The sequence below is a fragment of the Dermacentor andersoni genome, chromosome 1 (genome assembly GCF_023375885.2).
Source record: "Dermacentor andersoni chromosome 1, qqDerAnde1_hic_scaffold, whole genome shotgun sequence".
NCBI classification, from domain to species: domain Eukaryota; kingdom Metazoa; phylum Arthropoda; class Arachnida; order Ixodida; family Ixodidae; genus Dermacentor; species Dermacentor andersoni.
The window spans coordinates 286,103,047-286,123,679 of record NC_092814.1 but is presented as its reverse complement, the minus strand read 5'-3'; the positions used below and the strand labels follow the sequence as shown (position 1 = coordinate 286,123,679).

Here is a 20,633-nt window from a genome sequence, read left to right as displayed (position 1 = left end):
CATTGTTTGCGTTTACATGCAACCAGCATGGCGCATTACTGAGTCAACTTTCATACATTTCTTTCAAAGGATTCAAGGACCAGTCCTATTCTGCGGGGACTTCAATGCTCATAACGTTAGCTGGGGCAGTAGCCACACTGATTCTAGAGGCAGGTCTCTAGAAAATGCTATAGACTTTTGTGGCCTTGCTGTGCTCAATGATGGATCGATAACCTTTTTAAGAGGCTACAATTACGCTAGTTGTCTTGATCTTACTATAGCCTCCCCTGACCTTACGCGCGGTATTAGATGGTGCACAGATTATGAGACACGGGGTAGTGACCACTACCCAATTCTCATCGCGCATCCCCTTATGCATCCGGCAAGATCTCCCAGAGTAACTAAAGTTACTAATTGGCTACTATTTCGAGAATATAATTCTGCGGTACTGAACCAACTAAATGACCTGGACACGTTCATGCCATCGGTACTAAATAATTACTCCAGGGCTACGCGATACACAACTGTTCCGGAGGGACAAAACAGTGTCGACGCAGACTATGAACGGCTCCGAGCCGTTAGACGGAGAGCAGAGCGTCGGTTTCGTCGTTCCGGACGGCTTGAAGATTATCAAGAAAGTCAAGCTGCACGCAGAAAATCTAACCGGGACATGCAAAAACTGGCACAGCAACGGTGGCGTGAGTTCTGTACGTCACTTACCCCCTTCACTCCCTTGCCGAAACTTTGGAGATTAATAAACGCCCTTGGCCATCCGGTATCACAATGTACTCCCTTCAAGCAGAGGAGGAGACAAACGAGAGGAAAGACAGGGAGGTTAGCCAGAGTAAGTACCGGCTGGCTACCCTGTGCTGGGGAAAGGGAATAAAAGGAGAAAGAAGAAGAGGAAAAAAATGGAAACCAGAAAAAAACCTTGCTACAGCTCTTGGCGTATCTGAACGCGAAATTGACTGGTCCTGACAACATCTCTTATTGTACCTTGAGAAACCTTGGCGCAACAGGCACGTCCACTCTCCTACACGTTTCAACAAGATGTCGGAGGAAGCACATGTTCCTATGAGTTGGAGGATCGCTAACGTAGTCCCATTGCTAAAACGTGGCAAAACACCACTGCCTCTTGACTCCTTCCGTCCTGTTAGTCTAACTATATTAGACTGCAATGGTGGATAGAATCCAGCAGTTGTCTACCAGATCAAATGGCTGGCTTCAGAAAACGCAGATGTACAATGGACTGCACCTCTGACTTGGTAACATTTGTTGACCACGAGATTAGCTGTGGGAACATTGCTGTTGCTGTGTTTATTGATATTAAGAAGGGCTTTGATTCGGTCAGTCACCTTCACGTTCTGCTTGGACTCTCAACTCTCGGAGTGCATGGCCGAGTTCTCAAATGTATCGCTAACTTCTTGAAAGACAGAAAGATATATATAAACACAAAGGACGGCCAAAGCGACGCATACACCATAAACAAACGCGTTCCGCAAGGAAGTGTATTAAGTCCACTTCTCTTCATTGCAGCAACAGCAGATTTACCAGCAGTACTTCCAGCAGCCATAAACATATCTATGTACGGTGATTACATTTGCATATGGACATCTAACAAGTCTCTAGAAGTTATCAAGCATCGGCTGCAGGAAGCTTTGAACGCAATAGGTGATTATTTAAGAGAACGGGGCATGAAGGTATCTTATGCCACATCAGCGGTTCTGCCATTCAAAAGAAAAAAGGTTAGAAATTTTGGTCTTTCAACAGATGGCCATGAGATCGAGCTGGTTCGGAAACAACGTTTTCTCGGCGTGATTTTAGACCACCAGCTTCGATGGACTGATCATTGACCACCCTGGAGGACCAAATTAGTTGTGTCATAAATGTTTTCCGCAGAATCGCAGGCACGAAGTGGGGTGGAACAACTGCATCCCTGCTTCACGTCCACTCAGCACTTGTGCGTCAGAGAATTTCTTACTCCGCCCCTATATTGCACAAATTATCTGCGACGTCCCTCCATCGGCTACAGCTATTGCAGGCTCGGAGTTCACGAGTGTGCCTAGGAGTCCCGCAAGCTACGTCCAGTCACCTCACTATTGCAGAAGCCCGGGAACCGCATTTCGCGGTGATTCGCATTCTGGAAACATGCCGACATCTCCTCAGAATTTTTACTCAGCATTCTGCACACCCCCTTCTCTCTCTGATAGAGAACCGTCCGGGTGCACAGATACACGCCTTGTTTCAAGAGCATAAAACAAGACTCCCACGATCACTTTTTTGGCACTCAGACCTCTGCTACCCACCATGGCTTCTGCAAGCGCCGGAAAAGAAACGTCAATCAAAGGGCTTAAAAATAAAAGCGCCGTTTCCACATTAGCAGCAAAACAATTAGGGTTACATCACCTATTTGACAAGTACCTGGAATCTGTTCACGTCTACACGGACGGTTCCGTAATCAAAGAAAGTGCGACTGCAGCTTATGTTATACCATCCTTAAAGGTAAAGTACGCTTATCGACTAGGACACACGTCGTCACCAATAATAGCGGAATTAGTGGCAATTCTCCAAGCCACTCATTTTATCAAAAGATATGAGACCCTAACAAAATGGGTAATTTGCAAGGACGGCTTTAGCATGTCTTCAAAATATTGATGACAGCCAACCACACGCACGAATAACATACGCAGTACTGAACAGTTTAACTCAGGCTAATGAAAGGAAACATAAAGTGATATTACAGTGGGTCCCGGGCCATGCTGGTATAGCAGGCAACGAACTAGCGGACTCATTGGCAAAATCGGCCCATAAAGATGCAGAAATTCAACTCATCCCTTTATCACCAATGGACACAAAACGGATATTGAGAGTACTAAAGAAAGACTTGTGTATGTCAACATGGTTTAATGAAAACACTAAGGAATCAATCCTTTACGAAGTAGACCTCAACTAAAATACCAGCTGGATGTAAAACTTTCTAAAAGTACCGAGACACTAATTCATCGACTGCACCTTGGGACAGCATACACCAAACATTTCCTACATCGCATCAAACGGGCTGCTTCCCCTGCTTGCTCCTGTGGCCACGACGATGACGATGTTCGCCATCTACTCCTCGAATGCCCCATATACGAGATGCAAAGACGACAGCTAGAACAAGAGCTACGCTCCATTGATCCTCACCGGCCTTTCTCACTCGCAAAATTGCTGGGCCCATGGCCATCGAAAATAGCACAGCAAAAATCATTGAACGCACTTCAACATTTTTATGAAGACTCGGGCATCCTTAACAAATACTAGGTATTGCAATGAATAACCCCACGATGTCACTATAACGTTCTTCTATTATTTGCGATTATTAGTGCTTGTACATTGCGTGCTATACATTTTTTTTTGTGCGTGAGTTATTTTAACACTGTGTAATTTCTCATCTGTTTATATGCTCATCGAAGTCTACATCACGGCCGTTTATGTGTGTTTGTGACTTTGTTTGCGAACTCATTGTGGTGCAACTTGTATTTGACTTTTATAATGTTATGCTCATAGGCGTATAGGACTGTGCTGTGGATTTCTGACCGTATGAATTGATTTCTTTTCATTTTCCTACAGATTTTTATATTGTTTCCGCTATGAGAAAAGGAGTAGCCGTCACCATTATAAGGTGACTACGTCTGTTTCTTTTATTTTCATTTCAGTAAATAGAAGACAAGCATAATGTTCAATAGCCTGGGAAGGGAAGAAAAATTCAGGATCGCCAGTCAGCCTCTAGAGTCTGTACAGGAGTGCGTTTATCTAGGTCAATTACTCACAGGGTAACCTTACCATGAAAAGGAAATTTACAGAAAAATAATGGGATGGAGCCCATACGACAGGCATATATGCACAATATGTGCACAAAGAGTGCGCAGCCACAGCGCACATTTTCACAGGTGGCTCTCCAAATCAACGTCGCTCGCGGTGCGGACTTTTTGTGCCATCTACATGGCAACGATTCTCGTTTCGTCTTGAGCGAGTGACATCATCTACGTCAGCTGATCTATATGGAATTAAGGAGGCCCTTGTGTATGTACTTCGAGAGCGGCCGCCAAAGACAAGGGTGATATTCACGGGTTCCAAAACAGCCCTCAAAAGTATGAGGAACAGCCACAAGCGATGTATTAACCAACCTGCAGGATTTGACATTGCCTATCTTCACCACAGGGCTAAGATTGTTGGGCATTGCATCGCGTTCCACTGGATACCTGGCCATGCCGGTATTTCGGGAAACTAAAAAGCGGATGAAGCTGCCCGGAATGGACTCCAACACCGAAATCTAAGAATAATATTTTTTTTTTACCAAAGCAAGCGCTTCGAACGTGGCAAGAGAGAGAGAGAGAAAATAATGCAGAGAAAGGCAGGGAGGTTAACCAGAGGTAGTTCCGGTTGGCTACCCTGCGCAGGGGGAAGGGTTAAGAGGGATAAAAAGAGGAACAGAGTGGAAGGGGGAGATAGAAAGGGAGACAAGCACGAACAAAGCGCGTACACTACAGAGCGGTAGGGGGCGGCATTCTTGGAGTCTGTCGTGAAGCCCCGTAGACCGCAAGAACCATAACAGCGCGAGTAAGGCCTTCAACGCGGATGTTCTTTCGGAGCATTGGCCTAAAGCTTTTAGTTCTGAAATTGGACGATTGTCCAACTGGTCCAGTACTCTGCACATCACTTGTCTCTCAGCACTGTATCGCGGGCAGACAAAACGTGGCAAAACAATACGCCTATGCCTCTGGAATCAGCTGCTTCACCAAGATGGCTTTCTGCGTTATATTGATCCAGAAATGAAATTAAAAATTCCGCGACCACTTCCTCGACACTTAGAGACTCAGTATACCATCGTCTTCGATTGAACGCGGCATACACGAACAATTATCTGCACCGCATATGGCGTACCACTAATCCCTACTATGATAACTGTGGCAGCTTATATGCAATGGAGCACGTGCTACTTGAATGCACCGCTTACCGCGACGAGAGACAGTGAGTGACAAATGGAAATGATTTCCCATGATCCGTTAACGCTACCCGGCATGTTAAGTACAATGCCAGGCCCTTCAAAAGAGCGGCGGGTTTTGGATTTATTATTCAAATAGCTGTCAGAAATTAGTCTAATCAGAAAGCTAAAGATTCCCCATTTCATACGGAAAGGCGTAAATTACCGTCATCTCACCTGTAAATATTAGTATAAGGTCCACATGCGCATTTCACCTTTATTTTTTTTCCTGGTTTCTTTTCTCACTCCTGAAATTGCTTTAATACCATTCCCCATCCCTATACAAGGAGCATGCAAGCGGTTGGGTACGCGCCGGCAAAAAATACGTTTTTCTAATAAAAAGCCTCGCTCTCTCCTTTCCTCTCTTAGTTTAGCTGTCTTATGTCGCAGTTGCATCAACCTACACCGATGGCCTGGCATCACTCCAAGTACCTGTACGAAATAATGTAAACTGGCTCCGCACTGAAAATTCCAAGCTCTAAATAAAAATGTTACTTTGATATCCAGTTACATATCTCGATGGTCTGTAGAATCAGCGGGGAGGCTTTGCTTCACTCTTTCTGTCACATGAAGCATTCTCACATCATACGTGACGCCAAGCAGCGCCGGAAAGAACGTCAGGAATTTCAGCGCTATAGATTTCTCTTGAGTAGTGGCATTACAATTGCAGTTAAGTCGACCGCGTACAGCATCGAAACAGAACACAAAGTTGAACAGAACTGTTCCACTCCCTTCTGCTGGAGCGAGATGCGCGAGTAAATGTAAAGAGCCCACCTTTCTTCATCGCATAAAAGGCAGCTTTGTTCGGCGCTGCATTTTCCTACGCGCGGACTTAAACATTTGCGTGCTACAGCTGCGGGGGCTTGGCGGCGTCGGATATAACAAAGGCCTGCCGTTAGTAACAGTAGGCCTTTGTTATATAACAAAGGCCTACTGTTACTAACGGCAGGCCTTTGTTATATCCGACGCTGCCAAGCCTCCACAGTCCTACTGTTACTAACGGCGGCAATTGCGGAGGCTTGGCTGCGTCGGATATAAGAAAGGCCTACTGTTACTAACGGAAGGCCTTTGTTATATCCTACGCCGCCAATCCTCCACAGGCCTACTGTTACTTATCGCGGCAAATTGCGGAGGCTTGGCGGCGTCGGATATAACAAAGGCCTACTGTTACTAATGGCAGGCCTTTGTTATATCCGACGCCGCCAAGCCTCCACAGGCCTACTGATACTAACGGCGGCAATTGCGGAGGCTTGGCTGCGTCGGATATAAGAAAGGCCTACTGTTACTAACGGAAGGCCTTTGTTATATCCTACGCCGCCAATCCTCCACAGGCCTACTGTTACTTATCGCGGCAAATTGCGGAGGCTTGGCGGCGTCGGATATAACAAAGGCCTACTGTTACTAACGGCAGGCCTTTGTTATATCCGACGCCGCCAAGCCTCCACAGTCCTACTGTTACTAACGGCGGCAATTGCGGAGGTTTGGCTGCGTCGGATATAAGAAAAACCTACTGTTACTAACGGAAGGCCTTTGTTATATCCTAAGCCGCCAATCCTCCACAGGCCTACTGTTACTTATCGCGGCAAATTGCGGAGGCTTGGCGGCGTCGGATATAACAAAGGCCTACTGTTACTAACGGCAGGCCTTTGTTATATCCGACGCCGCCAAGCCTCCACAGTCCTACTGTTACTAACGGCGGCAATTGCGGAGGTTTGGCTGCGTCGGATATAAGAAAGGCCTACTGTTACTAACGGAAGGCCTTTGTTATATCCTACGCCGCCAATCCTCCACAGGCCTACTGTTACTTATCGCGGCAAATTGCGGAGGCTTGGCGGCGTCGGATATAACAAAGGCCTACTGTTACTAACGGCAGGCCTTTGTTATATCCGACGCCGCCAAGCCTCCACAGTCCTACTGTTACTAACGGCGGCAATTGCGGAGGCTTGGCTGCGTCGGATATAAGAAAGGCCTACTGTTACTAACGGAAGGCCTTTGTTATATCCTACGCCGCCAATCCTCCACAGGCCTACTGTTACTTATCGCGGCAAATTGCGGAGGCTTGGCGGCGTCGGATATAACAAAGGCCTACTGTTACTAACGGCAGGCCTTTGTTATATCCGACGCCGCCAAGCCTCCACAGGCCTACTGATACTAACGGCGGCAAAGTCTCCTTCAGTAATAACAATTTCGGTGAATCAAGTATCTGCACCTTCTTAGCCCCTTTCATCCGTTTTCATACGACAAAGTCATCTACTGTGCAACCGAAGGAGAAAAGCTCACAGTCACTTATAAGCATCCTTACGTGATTTGAAGGACTTGGATAAGTTGTCACCTTAAAATAAAGCTCCGCCTTAATCCACCTTGCTCTGATCTGTACAAACCTTAGTCCACCTTGATCCACTTTAATTCACCTTAATCTACATTATTCCACTTTAATCCACATAATTTCACCTTAATCTACAAATAATACACTTTAATTAACATGAATCTACCGTAATCCACACCAACCCACCTTAATTCCCTTTAATCCACTATATACGTTTTATATCCACCTTAATCGACTTTTATCCACCTTAATCCAATTTCGAGAGTGGGCCAGGCTGGGTTTTTTGGGGTGTTTTTTTATGGTCGTTTGCGACTTTCAACACCGCAGCTGGTCCAGCGTCGGGAACGTGACGTCATACTTGGTCACGTGGGTTTTCGTACCATCGGATGATAACGCCGGACGTCGGACTTTTCGTTTCATGGGGTATATAAGGCTTTCGCTGTAAAAGAGAAAAATAGAAATGAGATTCTCAAATCTGTTTTGATAATATGCGAGAGCCATCTATCACAAGTTCAACATGCTGCAAGCAGCTTGTAGAGCTTCAAAAGTCTATTGCCTGCAAAGTCGGTCTATAGTTGGCAGCAGCGTAGCCGCGTTAGTGTGGTTAATGTACCCGGCGGCGGCTCGCTGCGAGCAATGAAACTCGCTGACTGCAGTGAACTGATGATATTGTCACGTGGTCGTGACTTCAAATAACACAGTAGCAATACTGTCAACGACAAAACTAACTTTTATTGGGCGAACCTGTGCCCACAAAACAGGCTACACTTAAGCACAACGATAGCGGCGAACACGGTCGGCGATCGTCGAAAATCTGATCAGCGGGTCAAGAGCGTCGGCTTTTATAGAGCAGTCGTCGAATGTGCCAGACTAATCGTTCGGACCCGCGTGCCTTCCACAAAGTTCTACACCATTCGCGTCAGGCGATGAAATCAGATAACATAAAGTTCGGCGACAACAGAGAGCGGATAGAAGCATCGATAACTTTCCAGAAACTTCGGATACATGCAGGCGCGTCCCGCGCTGTGCGATAACATTTGTTAGGCGGCGAAACGTGGTCGCGCGATAAATATAAGTACACGTGTCGATATGTTCCTCCATGCAATGCTACATTATTGCACGAAACGCACAGAACATTCCTAGCATACGTGAAAGGAGGGCAAAACGCAGTTTCAGTCCCCGTACATGCATGGTGCTTTTTGCTGGTGTTCGGCTTGCGTTCAGCCTATTCTGTTGGCGCTGCCGTTGCGGAATTCAACTTTCTTCTATTCTTGCACTGGTTATAAAAATGCGTGTATTCCTGTACAGTGCAGCTGAAGCAGCTAGTTATTGTGACTTTACTTCACCGCTTGAACGCATGCATAAGTGCCCTTTAACTTCTTTTTCGATTGTCTGTAAAATCTAAGACAATTACTAATTTTAGTAAAACAAGGTACGGCGCTATGACAGACCGCGCAGTGGCAGGACCGCCGTGTAGCCTCACACGCATATATTTTATTTTTTTCGCGGCAACAGCAAGAACAGTATTTTATCACAAGGGTGTCTTGCACGATTCTATCGAAGCATAAGAATGGTGCGAAGGCACCATTCACGTAGCCTCATATTCATGAGAATAGTGCGAATAATTTTATATTAATTTAGGAGCCAATAATGGCTGCTAGATCCCGTCAAGCTAACAACACCAGCCTAATGAGAGCATTATATTAGCCGGCAGAAACTCAGCTTTACGACGTCCTGTGTCTAACGACTGCAATGTTGCACGTGATCCTCTTGCAATACTTTCTTTCCGCTTCTCTTTTGTAGCAGATACTAAAAGTACCAAACCGCGAAAATTGACTTGCGAAGCAAAATTACTTCTGCGTAGTGGCATATCCACATAATAAAAGAGCACCCCAGAAACAGCTAATGGTTGCGTAACCGCTAACCACAATCACAATCACAGCCATGCAATTGTACGCGTGAGATCAATTCGACCCTCTGACATCATATGAACACTTGAGATTTTCTTTCGTATACTGCCGAGTGAACTCACACAACCTCGCTGATATTCCGTCATATCACAAATATTGCGGAATGATCAACGCATCCCCACAAGGAATCGCGAAAGCGCTGCATTCAGGTATCGCAGCGACCACTGAATTTGGCTAAAACGACCCCAAATGCTCTTTGTTAAGTGCTTGAATCACAGTGCAAGCATAAAATTTGAAGGACTGTGATGGAGGGTGCAACGACTACGCATCGCGCGCTCGACGCGTGCGGTAACTGATATTATTGCAGCGCTTAGACTATAGGGCGCAAAGCCAAATGACTCTCTACAGTGTAAAAATAAAAGATATGGATACCGCTATTTATGACTGCAATATACAACCACGGAACAAACAGAATTTGATGGATATGGGACGTGTAAACAATTGGCGGCTAGCAGATGATACGACGCACCATCCACACTATCGGGCTTCAGCCAGTGTCCGCCAGGCGGCGACTCTGTTCGATCTGGCGGCCAATAGTTCAATCACAAGTGTGTGAAGAGTGGCATTGTTTTCAAATATTGTTTTTCTGACTGCGCCTAGTCATCTTATACATTCCCTGGGTGTAAGGCTCAAAAGAGTCAGCCGGGACGCTGAATCCTCGGAGGCGACCACGTATGAAATTCTAAATGTTAGTCATATAATCAGTGATAAGTAGCAATAACTGATACGTGAATCGTGTAACCTGGTTGCTCGCACTCTGACTTATCCGGTTAATTTTGGCCTGTGTTCTTCTCCGTGTGACATATTTCCTGCAAAGCATTACGATTCCTACACGAATCATTGCACCAGTAAGGATGTTAAGTAATTCATTGGGTCCCTCCGTGCCAGACCAGTTAGGCTTACCAAGAGCCGTCTTACCACAGGCCTGTCACTCCATATGCGCCCTGCAGGCTGCCGCGGCCTCGTCGGCCAGTGTGCCCGACCCCGACGGCGGCATCGTCTTGCCTGCCCGAGGAACAGGGAGAGCTGCTCAAGGCGCTGTTGTACGGTCGCTGGATCTCGTGGGGCGGAAAGCGGCCGCCGCCCGCCGTCGAGGCCACCATACTGTCCACTGTGCCACCAGGTGAGGAGATAGCTGAGCGACCAATCGTGTATAAGTTGAGCGCGATTAACTTTCCTAACACATGCTCGCTACAATCGTTTACTTGAAGCCGGTGCACTTGGCGGTCCAGTTTGATGAGAAGACAAGCAAAGTCGATCGGCGGAGCGAAACCATTTTCGTCGTAACTGTTGACCGACAAAGAAAAAAAGGCGACAAATATCATGCGCAGTGCGGGAATCGGTGTAAGCGAAGCTTTCATGGGCTGGCAAGGCAAAATGGCGCATCACGATAAGAAACGCGCTGCAGATTCCGGCGACTAACGCTTTTCGTAACTGTCGTAGAGTTTCATACAATAATTACTAGAAGGGAACTCTGGCGCTAGTGCCTGTGCGAGTTGCAATCTGTGTGGTTCAGTCAGCATGGGAGTTATGGGATATACATGAATTTGCTCGAACTTCGTCCTTCTCGCTTCAATATGGCTCCGCGACTTTGTAAGTTTCTCATTTTCAACAAAGAGTACTGTGTATTAAATGAACATTATTACAGCGAAATTGATACCTATGCCGTCCAAGGAAGTTTTTGTGTCGTTGTGGTAAGCAAGAACTCCCCATACGTGGGCCGATCCCGGAGATAGCACAATGCCGGGACCACCCGCGGCGGAGGTGAAGCAGGCGCTAAGCACTCCCCATACCTGGGCCCATCCCGAAGATAGTGCAATGCTGGACCGACCCGCGGCGGAGGTGCGATTCGCCATTAAGGGGCCCACATAGAAAGCTTCGCTGGTCATCCTTCTTCACTGAGTGGAAGGGCACCAAGGTTTTTTTAAATTGTCTGGCGTCGGGATTCAAACACGGGACCTAAGGCACAGAGACCCGATATTGAGACCATTACGCCACGGACTCACGCATCGACAAGCGGCATAGAACGCCCATATAAGTTTTCGCTGTGAACTGCGTGAGAAATTCTACAATGCTACCGGAGGCCCATATTTAGTCGATCCAGCAAGAATAATTTTATTTTGCCATTCAAGAAAAATGGAGAAATGGTAAAGCATGGCAGTAGATCTTTGACGCACAGGTGCCAGAACAAGGTCGGCTGCTTCTAGTGGGGCGTCACACAGCCACCTCGCACCAGCGACATGCTGGAGCCAAATGGGGGCGGACAAAAACTGGCGGTCGCTCCTGCACAACGGTCCTGCCGGAAAGAGGCAGCGTGTGTCATACCGGGTGTTTCGGCGAAGGCTGACAAAGGTGCCTGCAGTTTATTGGAAATAATAGGGCGATTTTATGCGGCACGGCGTATGCACGCGGCGACAAACTTCCGCTCACTTGCTAGTGTGTTTCCTAAAGTTCACCGATTTATTTTTTAACTGCAGTACCAACAGTCACCTTCTAGTTGCAGGACTCAATACAGCCAGTGCTCATGTTCGGTCTGCCTGCTAGATAAAAATTAAGGTAACGCCACATATACGAGGTAACCGACCTTTAAATACGTCGTTCGTCAAAATTAATTGGAAATCTTGGCGCAAACGAATTGCGTAGTCGAGCGCAAAGACATTACGAAGCCTTAAGGGGAACGACAAAGCGGTTAAAACCGTATAAAATATATTTCGAGTATAGTGCTAAGTGTAAAAAAGTGAGCCCAATATCTGTAATCGAGACCAATATAACAGAATGTAGTGACTTTAATTGTTTAGACTCATAGAATTACATTTTTAGTGGCTGTCGCAAAAGAAAACAAGGACAAATTTGGAGGACGCTTAAACTTCGCCTTCAGGAGTGGCACGCGATAGCATTCAAAGATCTGTGACTGCTTCTCACGCTTCCCGGCAACTGGAGCGTATGTAGCCGTAATGTTTACCGGGAAACGCTGGCCGCGAACGGTACGCACTAAGCGGGCTTTGTGATAAAGCATCCTTTTGCGTGGGCCACGATGCCACGGAGGCCAGCGCCAGCTGGAGGCATTGCAAGGAATCGCGCGCGCCGCTCCGTGGCCCCCAAGACACCCGCGCGCCGGCGCGCGGAAATGGCGGGCGCCGAGGCTGGTCCGTGAATGGTACAAACGCCGGAAAAGGGGTTTCTTTGAGTTTTCGCGTAACAGAATTATGTTTTCTCGTACAGCCAAATTGCAACCCGCGAGCTATCATGTCTGGAGCTTGTGTGTAGGTCGTAGTTTGCGATTTGTACACGTATGTTACCTTGAGAAGTTCAATTAGTTCAGTAAATTCATTGCGTCACCTGGAAGGCCTGGATATGGGTGGTTAAATTTTTTTTTTTTTTTTTTTTTGCCGGAACGACGTCCAACTGCGGACCAGGGCCCGCACAATCTCAAGTTCAACAAATAGCCACAGAGGGCGAAAAAATGGACCGCGCGCCACTGCTAATAAAACCAGCATAGTAGAATCCCTTCGGGATGCTTACGTTGGTTCCAATATTTCCAGCTAGAGGCGCCGTAATAAGCGCAATTTTATTTTGCAATCTTTCTCTTACATTTACCGAAGTATTTTTATTACATAATAAAGAGGGCAAAATTATCTTTGCTAATTAGATATTGCACTATTTATTAGTAAGTTTATTGTTTCCTTGTCACTATAAACGCAAATAGCGTTCAGCATCATCGATCTTTAACGTGAACTCTGGCCTGGATTTAAAATTTTTACCGGTATTTTCGAGTGCACGGCGGCACGGATTCATTCGTTCGTGCACTTTGCTTCTTTGTTGCTAAAACTAGTTCATTGCGCTTCGGTATCTCGCGTTATTTAACCTGGGGTGAAGTGACGTGTTTGCAAGCGGACATGTAAGCCCGAAAGCTAGGTTTCGGTCGTGAGCCATTCGGAACACGTCCGCATCGAAACGAGAGCTGGATTCTGCTGCGGCTGACAACGGCAATAACGGTGAGTCGTTTAACACCGCTGCTTGAATCGTTATATAATATTCGTCTGATTAACTTACAGGCGGAGACACGTTAACGAACTAGATCCTGCATTACATATGGACAGTCAGGATCCTCTGTTGCTGTTTCCTAAATAAACCTTTATTTGCGAGGCTGTTGTTATACACACACGATCAGGAAAGAAAGAGACAGCGATATCAGAACGCGCGTCGCATTTTTCATCTTGTAGCCGTGGCCATGGGTGACTGAGTAGCATTATCAATATACATATAAAACAGTTTTTCGAGTCCGCCGGCAACATCTTTCGTACACAAAACCGAATAATCCTTTGGTAAAATAAAGTGAAAGTACAGAACTTAATGTATTAAACAGTTGCAAGCATGATAATTCACCCATATTTCGTACTTGTTAGTTCCAAATGTTCTTGCTGTTCAATTTGGTTTACCGCAGGGTATTTATTTTTGCAGTAGTGAAGTGGTGCAGCACGTTCGTGAAGGAAAAAAATGCATCAGTTCCAATAGCTTCATGACTTTCATGCATTTGCTTGTGGAACCAGCAGTGTGATCTCTTCTAGTGTATAAATAAGCGCACAAATGTTCTCATTTGTGATCCTAATAATACTTCAGCTGTTGACATGCATTGTAGTTAGGTAGACATCAATTTTATGGACAATAGCAATATTTATTTAACATGCTGCTTAAGCACCCTGGAACAGTGTACATTCGCATGTGTTCTGTAGTCGCAAATCATTACAATATATATGTCACACCTTTTTGCATTTCATATTGCAAAATCGTGCTTTTTCAATTTCTGATGCAGTCAAAATTTCTGCTCCAGACATGCAGTAATGAGGACGGCACCAGTATAAAGCAACACACTCCACGCACTAAACAGAAGCTGCTGCCTGCTACAACAAGGCCATTGTGTGGATTTTGGCTGCTACTGTAAGGTAAACAACACCAGGTTCAGAAATAAATATGCTTGATATATGCTGTATTGGCTTGCTAGTCTTGCGATACATGTCATTTGTTTGCAGCAGATATGAATGTTTTTTTTTTTCATATTTATGGTTCAGTATAATTGGTTCGAACATAAAAGAAAGCACTACATGAGTGTGGCTAATCTGTGCTGTATCTCATGTATCACTGTTCTGCCCCTACAGAGTCTATGCCAACCACATCTTGGTCATCATAGGAGCTCCCATCTACACCAACAGGGAGGGGCTGGAGCCGAAGTCACAAGTCGTTTACCCCGTGAACAAAGTGCAAGCAGAAGTTGGATATCAAGTCTGCAGAGGACTGTGTCAAGACTGAAAAGAGCTTCAGCCACCATTCCATTAGCACGGACATTTGGCCGAGTCATCCAGGTAACTCAAAAGGAACTTTCTAGAAATTCACCGTGTTCAGATGCACCTGCAACTTCTGACCAAGCACCGACGACGCTGGCCAAAAGAGCCTTCAGTTTGGCCTTAATCAGCTTCCTGGTCATGTCAATTTCATTTGTGCCAAGTGAAATTTTTTTATAAATGCAAGCTTTTTATTGCCCATTCTCGTTAGAGATCATTCATCCTCATCCAAACACAAAGGTCAACCGATTCTTCGCTGATACTTATACCAGTCACTGTCTGGTAGCTTACCATATATGTAACAGTATCATCTAGTGTATGTTGTCATGCACAATTCCTCTCCTGATGCAGCATCAGCATGTGTCTTGCATTAACCTACGCACCGTGTGCTAGGCACCATTTTACTTTTCTTGATGTTTTTAGCCTTCAATAAATGCAGAGCAGAGTGGCTTCTCTTTTGAATGCAAGCTTTCTCATTTTCCATATTCCTAGTCTCGTTGATGATTGCCCTTCTTCCTCAATAGCCTGGGTCTTTGCGCAAGCTACACTGAAGTGATTGATTGCAGAATCTAGTTTTGCTGCCCCACTTGGTTGTGGTCGCCGTGTTACGTTTCTCGGATGTGGGGAGCTGGTCAGTTGCGTTGGTAAACAGTCTCTCGAGGTAAGCATCTGCTCCTGCAGTCCGCACAGCGACATAGACCCCCAGTATACACACACTGTAACTGATGCTCTCCGTTCGTTCTTTCCTGCTGCAGCCATGGGCAAATTGTGCTTGTGGTCTACCTCGGCCATTATTTGCTCAGAACGGAGACCAGCATATGTGCTTACATGGTTCGAAGTGTATGAAGTTGATAGCCACATGGGTGAAAAGGCCAGCAAAAGTGGCTGTCGAAGGTGATGCCAACGGAACCGATTCGTCCATATTGAGACAAAGGGGGGCACCCAGTGAGAGCCACACGTTCGTGGCCCCCGAAATATAAGAAACGTGCAGGTTGGAAAGGAATTAACGCTAAAATACCGGGTGTCCATGTCGCTGTGTTGGTTGCGGCAGCAGATGCCTGCATCACCCGATTGCTTCGCAATGCAAATTGCTCATCTGCAACGGCAACTGTCGGTTCAAACAGGTGCGACGCTCTGTCCAATCTATTTGTACTGCTGGTTGTCGCTCGTTAACACACCACCACGTGCGATGAAGGCAAGCACTATGCCTGTAAGTAGGCGTCTGAATGTATCCCAAGAGAACCGTGCATGTGAATGCTCACTGTTGCCATATGGTTCGTAGCCAATGTATAATGTATTGTCTGAACCCTATGCGGTGATTGATTGCTGTTTAATTTCGCTGTTATCTCACTTGGTTATGGTCGCCCTGTTATGCTTCTTGAATGTGGCGGCCTGATCTGTTGCATTGGGAAGCAGTCTCTCGAACTAAGCATTCGCTCCTGCAGTATGCACAGCGACATAGACTCCCAATTTACACACACCATGATTCATGCTCCCCGTTCACCTTTTCCTGCTGCAGTCATGGGCAAATTGTACCTGTGGCCTTTGTCGGCCGCGACTAAGCATTAACGGAGACCAGCATAATGCTTACATGGTCCGACGTGTATGAAGTTGATAGCCGCATGGGTGGCAAGGCCCGCAAAAGTGGCTGATGAAGGTGATGTCCACGAAAGCGACTTGTCCATATCGAGACAATGTGAGACACCAAGTGTGAGCCACACATTAGCGGCCCCCGAAAGAAACGTGCAGGTTGGAAAGGAGTTAACGCTAAAATGCCGGGTAGTCCATGTTGCTGTGTTGGCTGCGGCAGCAGATGCCTTCATCGCCCTATTGCTGCACAATGCAAGTTGCTCGTCTTTAACGGTGACTGCCGCTGCAAACAGGTGGGACACTGTCCAATCTGCTTGAGCCGCTGGTTGTCGCTCTTTATCAGACCGCCATGTGCGATGACTACGGTGAGCCGTTTACGAGCTCCCGTCAATGATTCCAGCGTATCTCGACATGCAAATTTTATTTCTGCTATTGCACGAGAATGTACACTGGTTGTCTTCTGCCAATAAAGTCGCACGTTCTGTTCACTCACTTGTGGCTTGTTTGTATGGGTGTCAGTAGAGGCGCTTGGGTCTCCTGGCAATTAGAACGCACCAGCTACGCGGCAGCCAAGGCATTGAGGCATGCCGCATAGCCGGCAGGACAAGCACGGCGCGTACCAGCCTACGCTACCGCGAAAAGCGGCCATATTGGATTTTGCTATACAAAAGAACGCACTTCCGCTTCCGGATTGAGCACCGCCATCTGGCGTCCACCTAAGTAAGTTCCATGCGCTGCCACTGCTTATTTTCGTATCACTGCGGAAGGTACAGTTTCCCTTCGCTAAAGTTGGTTCTTTATTCTATGTGCGGACGCAGACGCCGGATTTTCTGCGAGACGGCTCCTTAACACTATCGCGTTAAAAGAAAGTGCGACTGCATGTAATACATTGCCGGTGAGGTCTGTGTACGTCCTGCAACCAGTCTTCTACACCCTTCACCCTGCTTCATTCCCCAATTTTAGGATCTCGGGCAGCACCAGTCTTACAAATAGCGTCCTCGATCACCTTGCCCCGGGGTTGCCCCGAAACCAGAATGGTGCGCTTTGCCCCGCCGTGGTGCCGCACTGCGGAGGGTCAACATCGAGGACAAAACTGCACCCTGTGCAGGGTGCTTGCATGCAGCGCTACTTTGCCCCTGGCGCGGAAAACGTGCGCGAACACGCGCGCGCGCATATTTTATTGTTTGCAGATGCTGAGCATCTGCGGCAAGCGCTCGAACCTTGTCAAACTGCGTGCTCCGACATACCTGGCTGCAAGCAAACACCAATGGATTTTATAATTAATCCTGACGACCCGTTCAATGAACCTGTCCACTTTCGGCCGCTCTTCACCACACTGTTTTTGGACGAGGTCGAGCAGCATGTCGTCTTCGCTGTCAGACGAACTTGAATAATGCTTATCGATTGCGGCAACTAGCAGCGCTTCCTTTCTCATTGCCGACAAATCCACTAGCTAACTCCGTCAACTCCGTTGCAACCGCAGCTACCGGGCCAGAGCGTCCGCGGTTCGGCAGTCGGCAGTGCGCGCGCGCGTCCCGCATTGCTTGCTGGGATTGCACCCCGGCGCACCGCCGATTTTCTCGGTGCGAGGCGGGGCAGCAGAAAACCGCTCCAACAGGGTGCGCTTCCGGTGATCGAGGATGGTCGGTGCGCACCGGTGCGGTTGATCGAGGATGAAAGTGCGCACCAAGGCGCCCCGGTGCGCACCGGTGCGGGTGATCGAGGACGCTAAAACATAGCGTTGGGCGAATTCGAATCATGTGTAAAGCACTAGCCGGTTTCCTGATTTCTTCGACGGGTCGACACGCAGCTAACGAACTGAGGGCAACGCGTCGTTTTTTGTTTTTTTTTTTTCGCTGTATCCGCAGCACGGCTCGCGTGGCCTCGCACGCGGTTACCGAGCCCGTGGTGAATGGAGTACACGCAGTTCATATGCCGGAGATCCGGCGATGCGCACGCACTGACGCCTCGTCCGACTCCACTCTGCTTCTCCTCGTCATGCGTAAGTATCGAGCTCGCGCGGGCTTTGTTCAAACCACGCGGTAGGGAGCACGGAGTGGCGTGTCCCGAGAATATGTATAGACTGCCACTGGCGGAGCGTGGAAGGCGCGCGCGCCAATAAGCCGGCAGCACGTTCGCGGTCTCTCGCGCATACGATTCTCACGGCTCTTGAGCAAGCACGCGCCCCTCGTGAAGAGGCCAGGAGAGGAGACGTCGCCGCTGCACGCGCGAGATCCACTCTACGACCGTGAAGCACCATTGAGACGCCGCAGGGACACCCAATCCCCTGCTCTCCTTGTTCTCTCTGTACCTTTCTAGCGCGCAAAGGTTGCGCTCTTAGGATTTAATGAACATATACAGACGATCGAGTGTCGTGTGGACTACTGTACGAGCTTGTACTCCTTCTCTCTGTGTCAACGAAACAGAGAGATAGGAGATGGTTTAATGAGAGGAAAGGCGAAGAGCGTGGTCGGAGGTGCATGTGTGGCTCAGACCTGCTGGGCGGCAATAGAGAAATTGTGGAAGCCGCAACGAGATTAAACAAAGACTCAGGGTAGCCAGGGAATATAATTCAGCGCTGTGACAAAAAAAAAAAAGGAAGAGTGTGATTTTTCCGTAGATATCTTCGTATTCGCGAGCGAAGTTTCCGAGTAGCGAGAGTTGATGCGAAAGAAATCGCAGCAATTTGTGATAAATTCACCGGCGATTACGATACTCCCTAATGCGAAATTTGAGCGCAGCTATGTAAGTGTTTTCATTTCGCAATATATTGGCTGGCGCAGGCAATCTGTCTCGTACGGCACACTTCAAGCGGAGTGAAGTGCGGCGCGACTGCCTCGCTAGTCGAGAGATCGCGAAAGGAAGCGTGTGGATGACGCGTGGACGCGATTCACAGCCGCCGCCGACAGGCCTCCCAGACGATGCGCGCTACTCTGGCGCCATCTCGTAACCATGTCACCGCACTACGCTTTTCTTCTCACGCTTTCGCCATCCTTCCTCCGCTTTCCGCCTCATGGTTCGGCTGCACCCTCCTCATCCGCTTTCCTCTTCGCGTCTCTCATCTTCCGCTGCGCTCCGCGTTCGCTTTCATCTTTCGCTGTGCTCGTTCGCTCGGTTGCGCCGAGCTACGACGCCGAGGCATGCCGACGCTCGTCGCAGGAACGGGCGCCTAAGAGCTGCGCTCTACAACGCTGTCCCGCAATTCAGCGCAGAGAATATTAGTTCTGCATAGAATACATGATTCGTCTCAGCCTTCGTTACACGTTTTTCAGCGAAATAGTGCTCTCGTGATGTGCATGCGCACGAAACTCCTGAGGCAGTTGTCCTATCAATGTCTCTCCAACTGGTCTTCGTAATAAACAGCGGGCGCACTGCAGGTATAATAAGTAAACTGTGGCTTTGGGTTATGGTTGGTAGCCAATGGTGAACAAATTGACAGCGGGAGAGATAGAATGACACAGAAAGCCACAAAAACAGCGCTTTCGGCGTTCTCGCCTTTCGCTCCGCCTATTATTTTGTCCGCGCCTGTCCTGTGTGTTTCTTTCCTCGTCCGTTGTCGTTTGCGCGGTTACATGATGCATTCTATTACTTTGAAACCTGCAGGAGCAGTGACACTTGAGCCTTAAGCCCTGTTGCACCACTTACTAACCACTGAAGTTCTACCCATGAAACGGCGAATAGCTAGGGGCCCTTAATCTAAAGACAGGTAGTAGTAGTTATTTCGTTTGTAAGCATCAATAGTGCTGCCGAGAAGAGCAAACCACAGCAAATGAATAGAAGAAACCGGCTATCCGGCGTGTGGAGGAAAGGTGACATTTTTTTACAAGGTTGGACTATACAGCGCCCGGATGGTTCCAACCGACGGCTTCGCTACGCTGACGTATACCTTAGCGGCGGCTTCTGGCGTCCGCGGTACTGCCTGCTGCAATATCACAGTGATAGTGCGTTGTTCATTACTGCCTTTCGAAATGCATATGCAGATTAAGCAGGAACGCAGTACAAAGCGTGGTACCAAGAAATGTTGTCTTTGCACCACTGTTTTGTCCAGTTTATGAAAATTCGCGCGTTGAATGAAGAAAGATAGACAAAGGAAGTGAAGGATATTATATTCCAGAACCGAAAGAGGGCAGACGCTATATTGCTGATGAGCATCTTTATTTATTTATTTATTTATTTATTTATTTATTTATTTACAATAGCTCAAAGGCCCCAGTGAAGAGGTTTTACATGAGGGATGGGCTATTTACAAACGGGTTAAATGTCCGACAATTTTTCGATCGCTGCCTTGAAGTAGGTGCTACTGGAGAGCAGCGCAACGTCAGAGGGAAGGCGATTCCAATCTTGCGATGTTTTGACGAAAAATGAAGAAAGGTGCGCAGTGGTTCGAGCAGATGGCGGGTATGCAT

At 47.5% G+C, this 20,633-nt stretch overlaps 1 protein-coding gene across 1 annotated transcript in view; it reads left to right on the top strand.

Annotated features, from left to right (window-relative positions):
* LOC126547794 (uncharacterized) overlaps positions 1-20,633 on the top strand; it is a 100,686-nt gene that overhangs the window by 1,660 nt on the left and 78,393 nt on the right. The window contains exon 2 of the mRNA XM_050195786.2: positions 10,196-10,421. Within this exon, the coding sequence (XP_050051743.2) occupies positions 10,196-10,421 (226 nt within the window). The remainder of the gene's footprint in view (positions 1-10,195; positions 10,422-20,633) is intronic.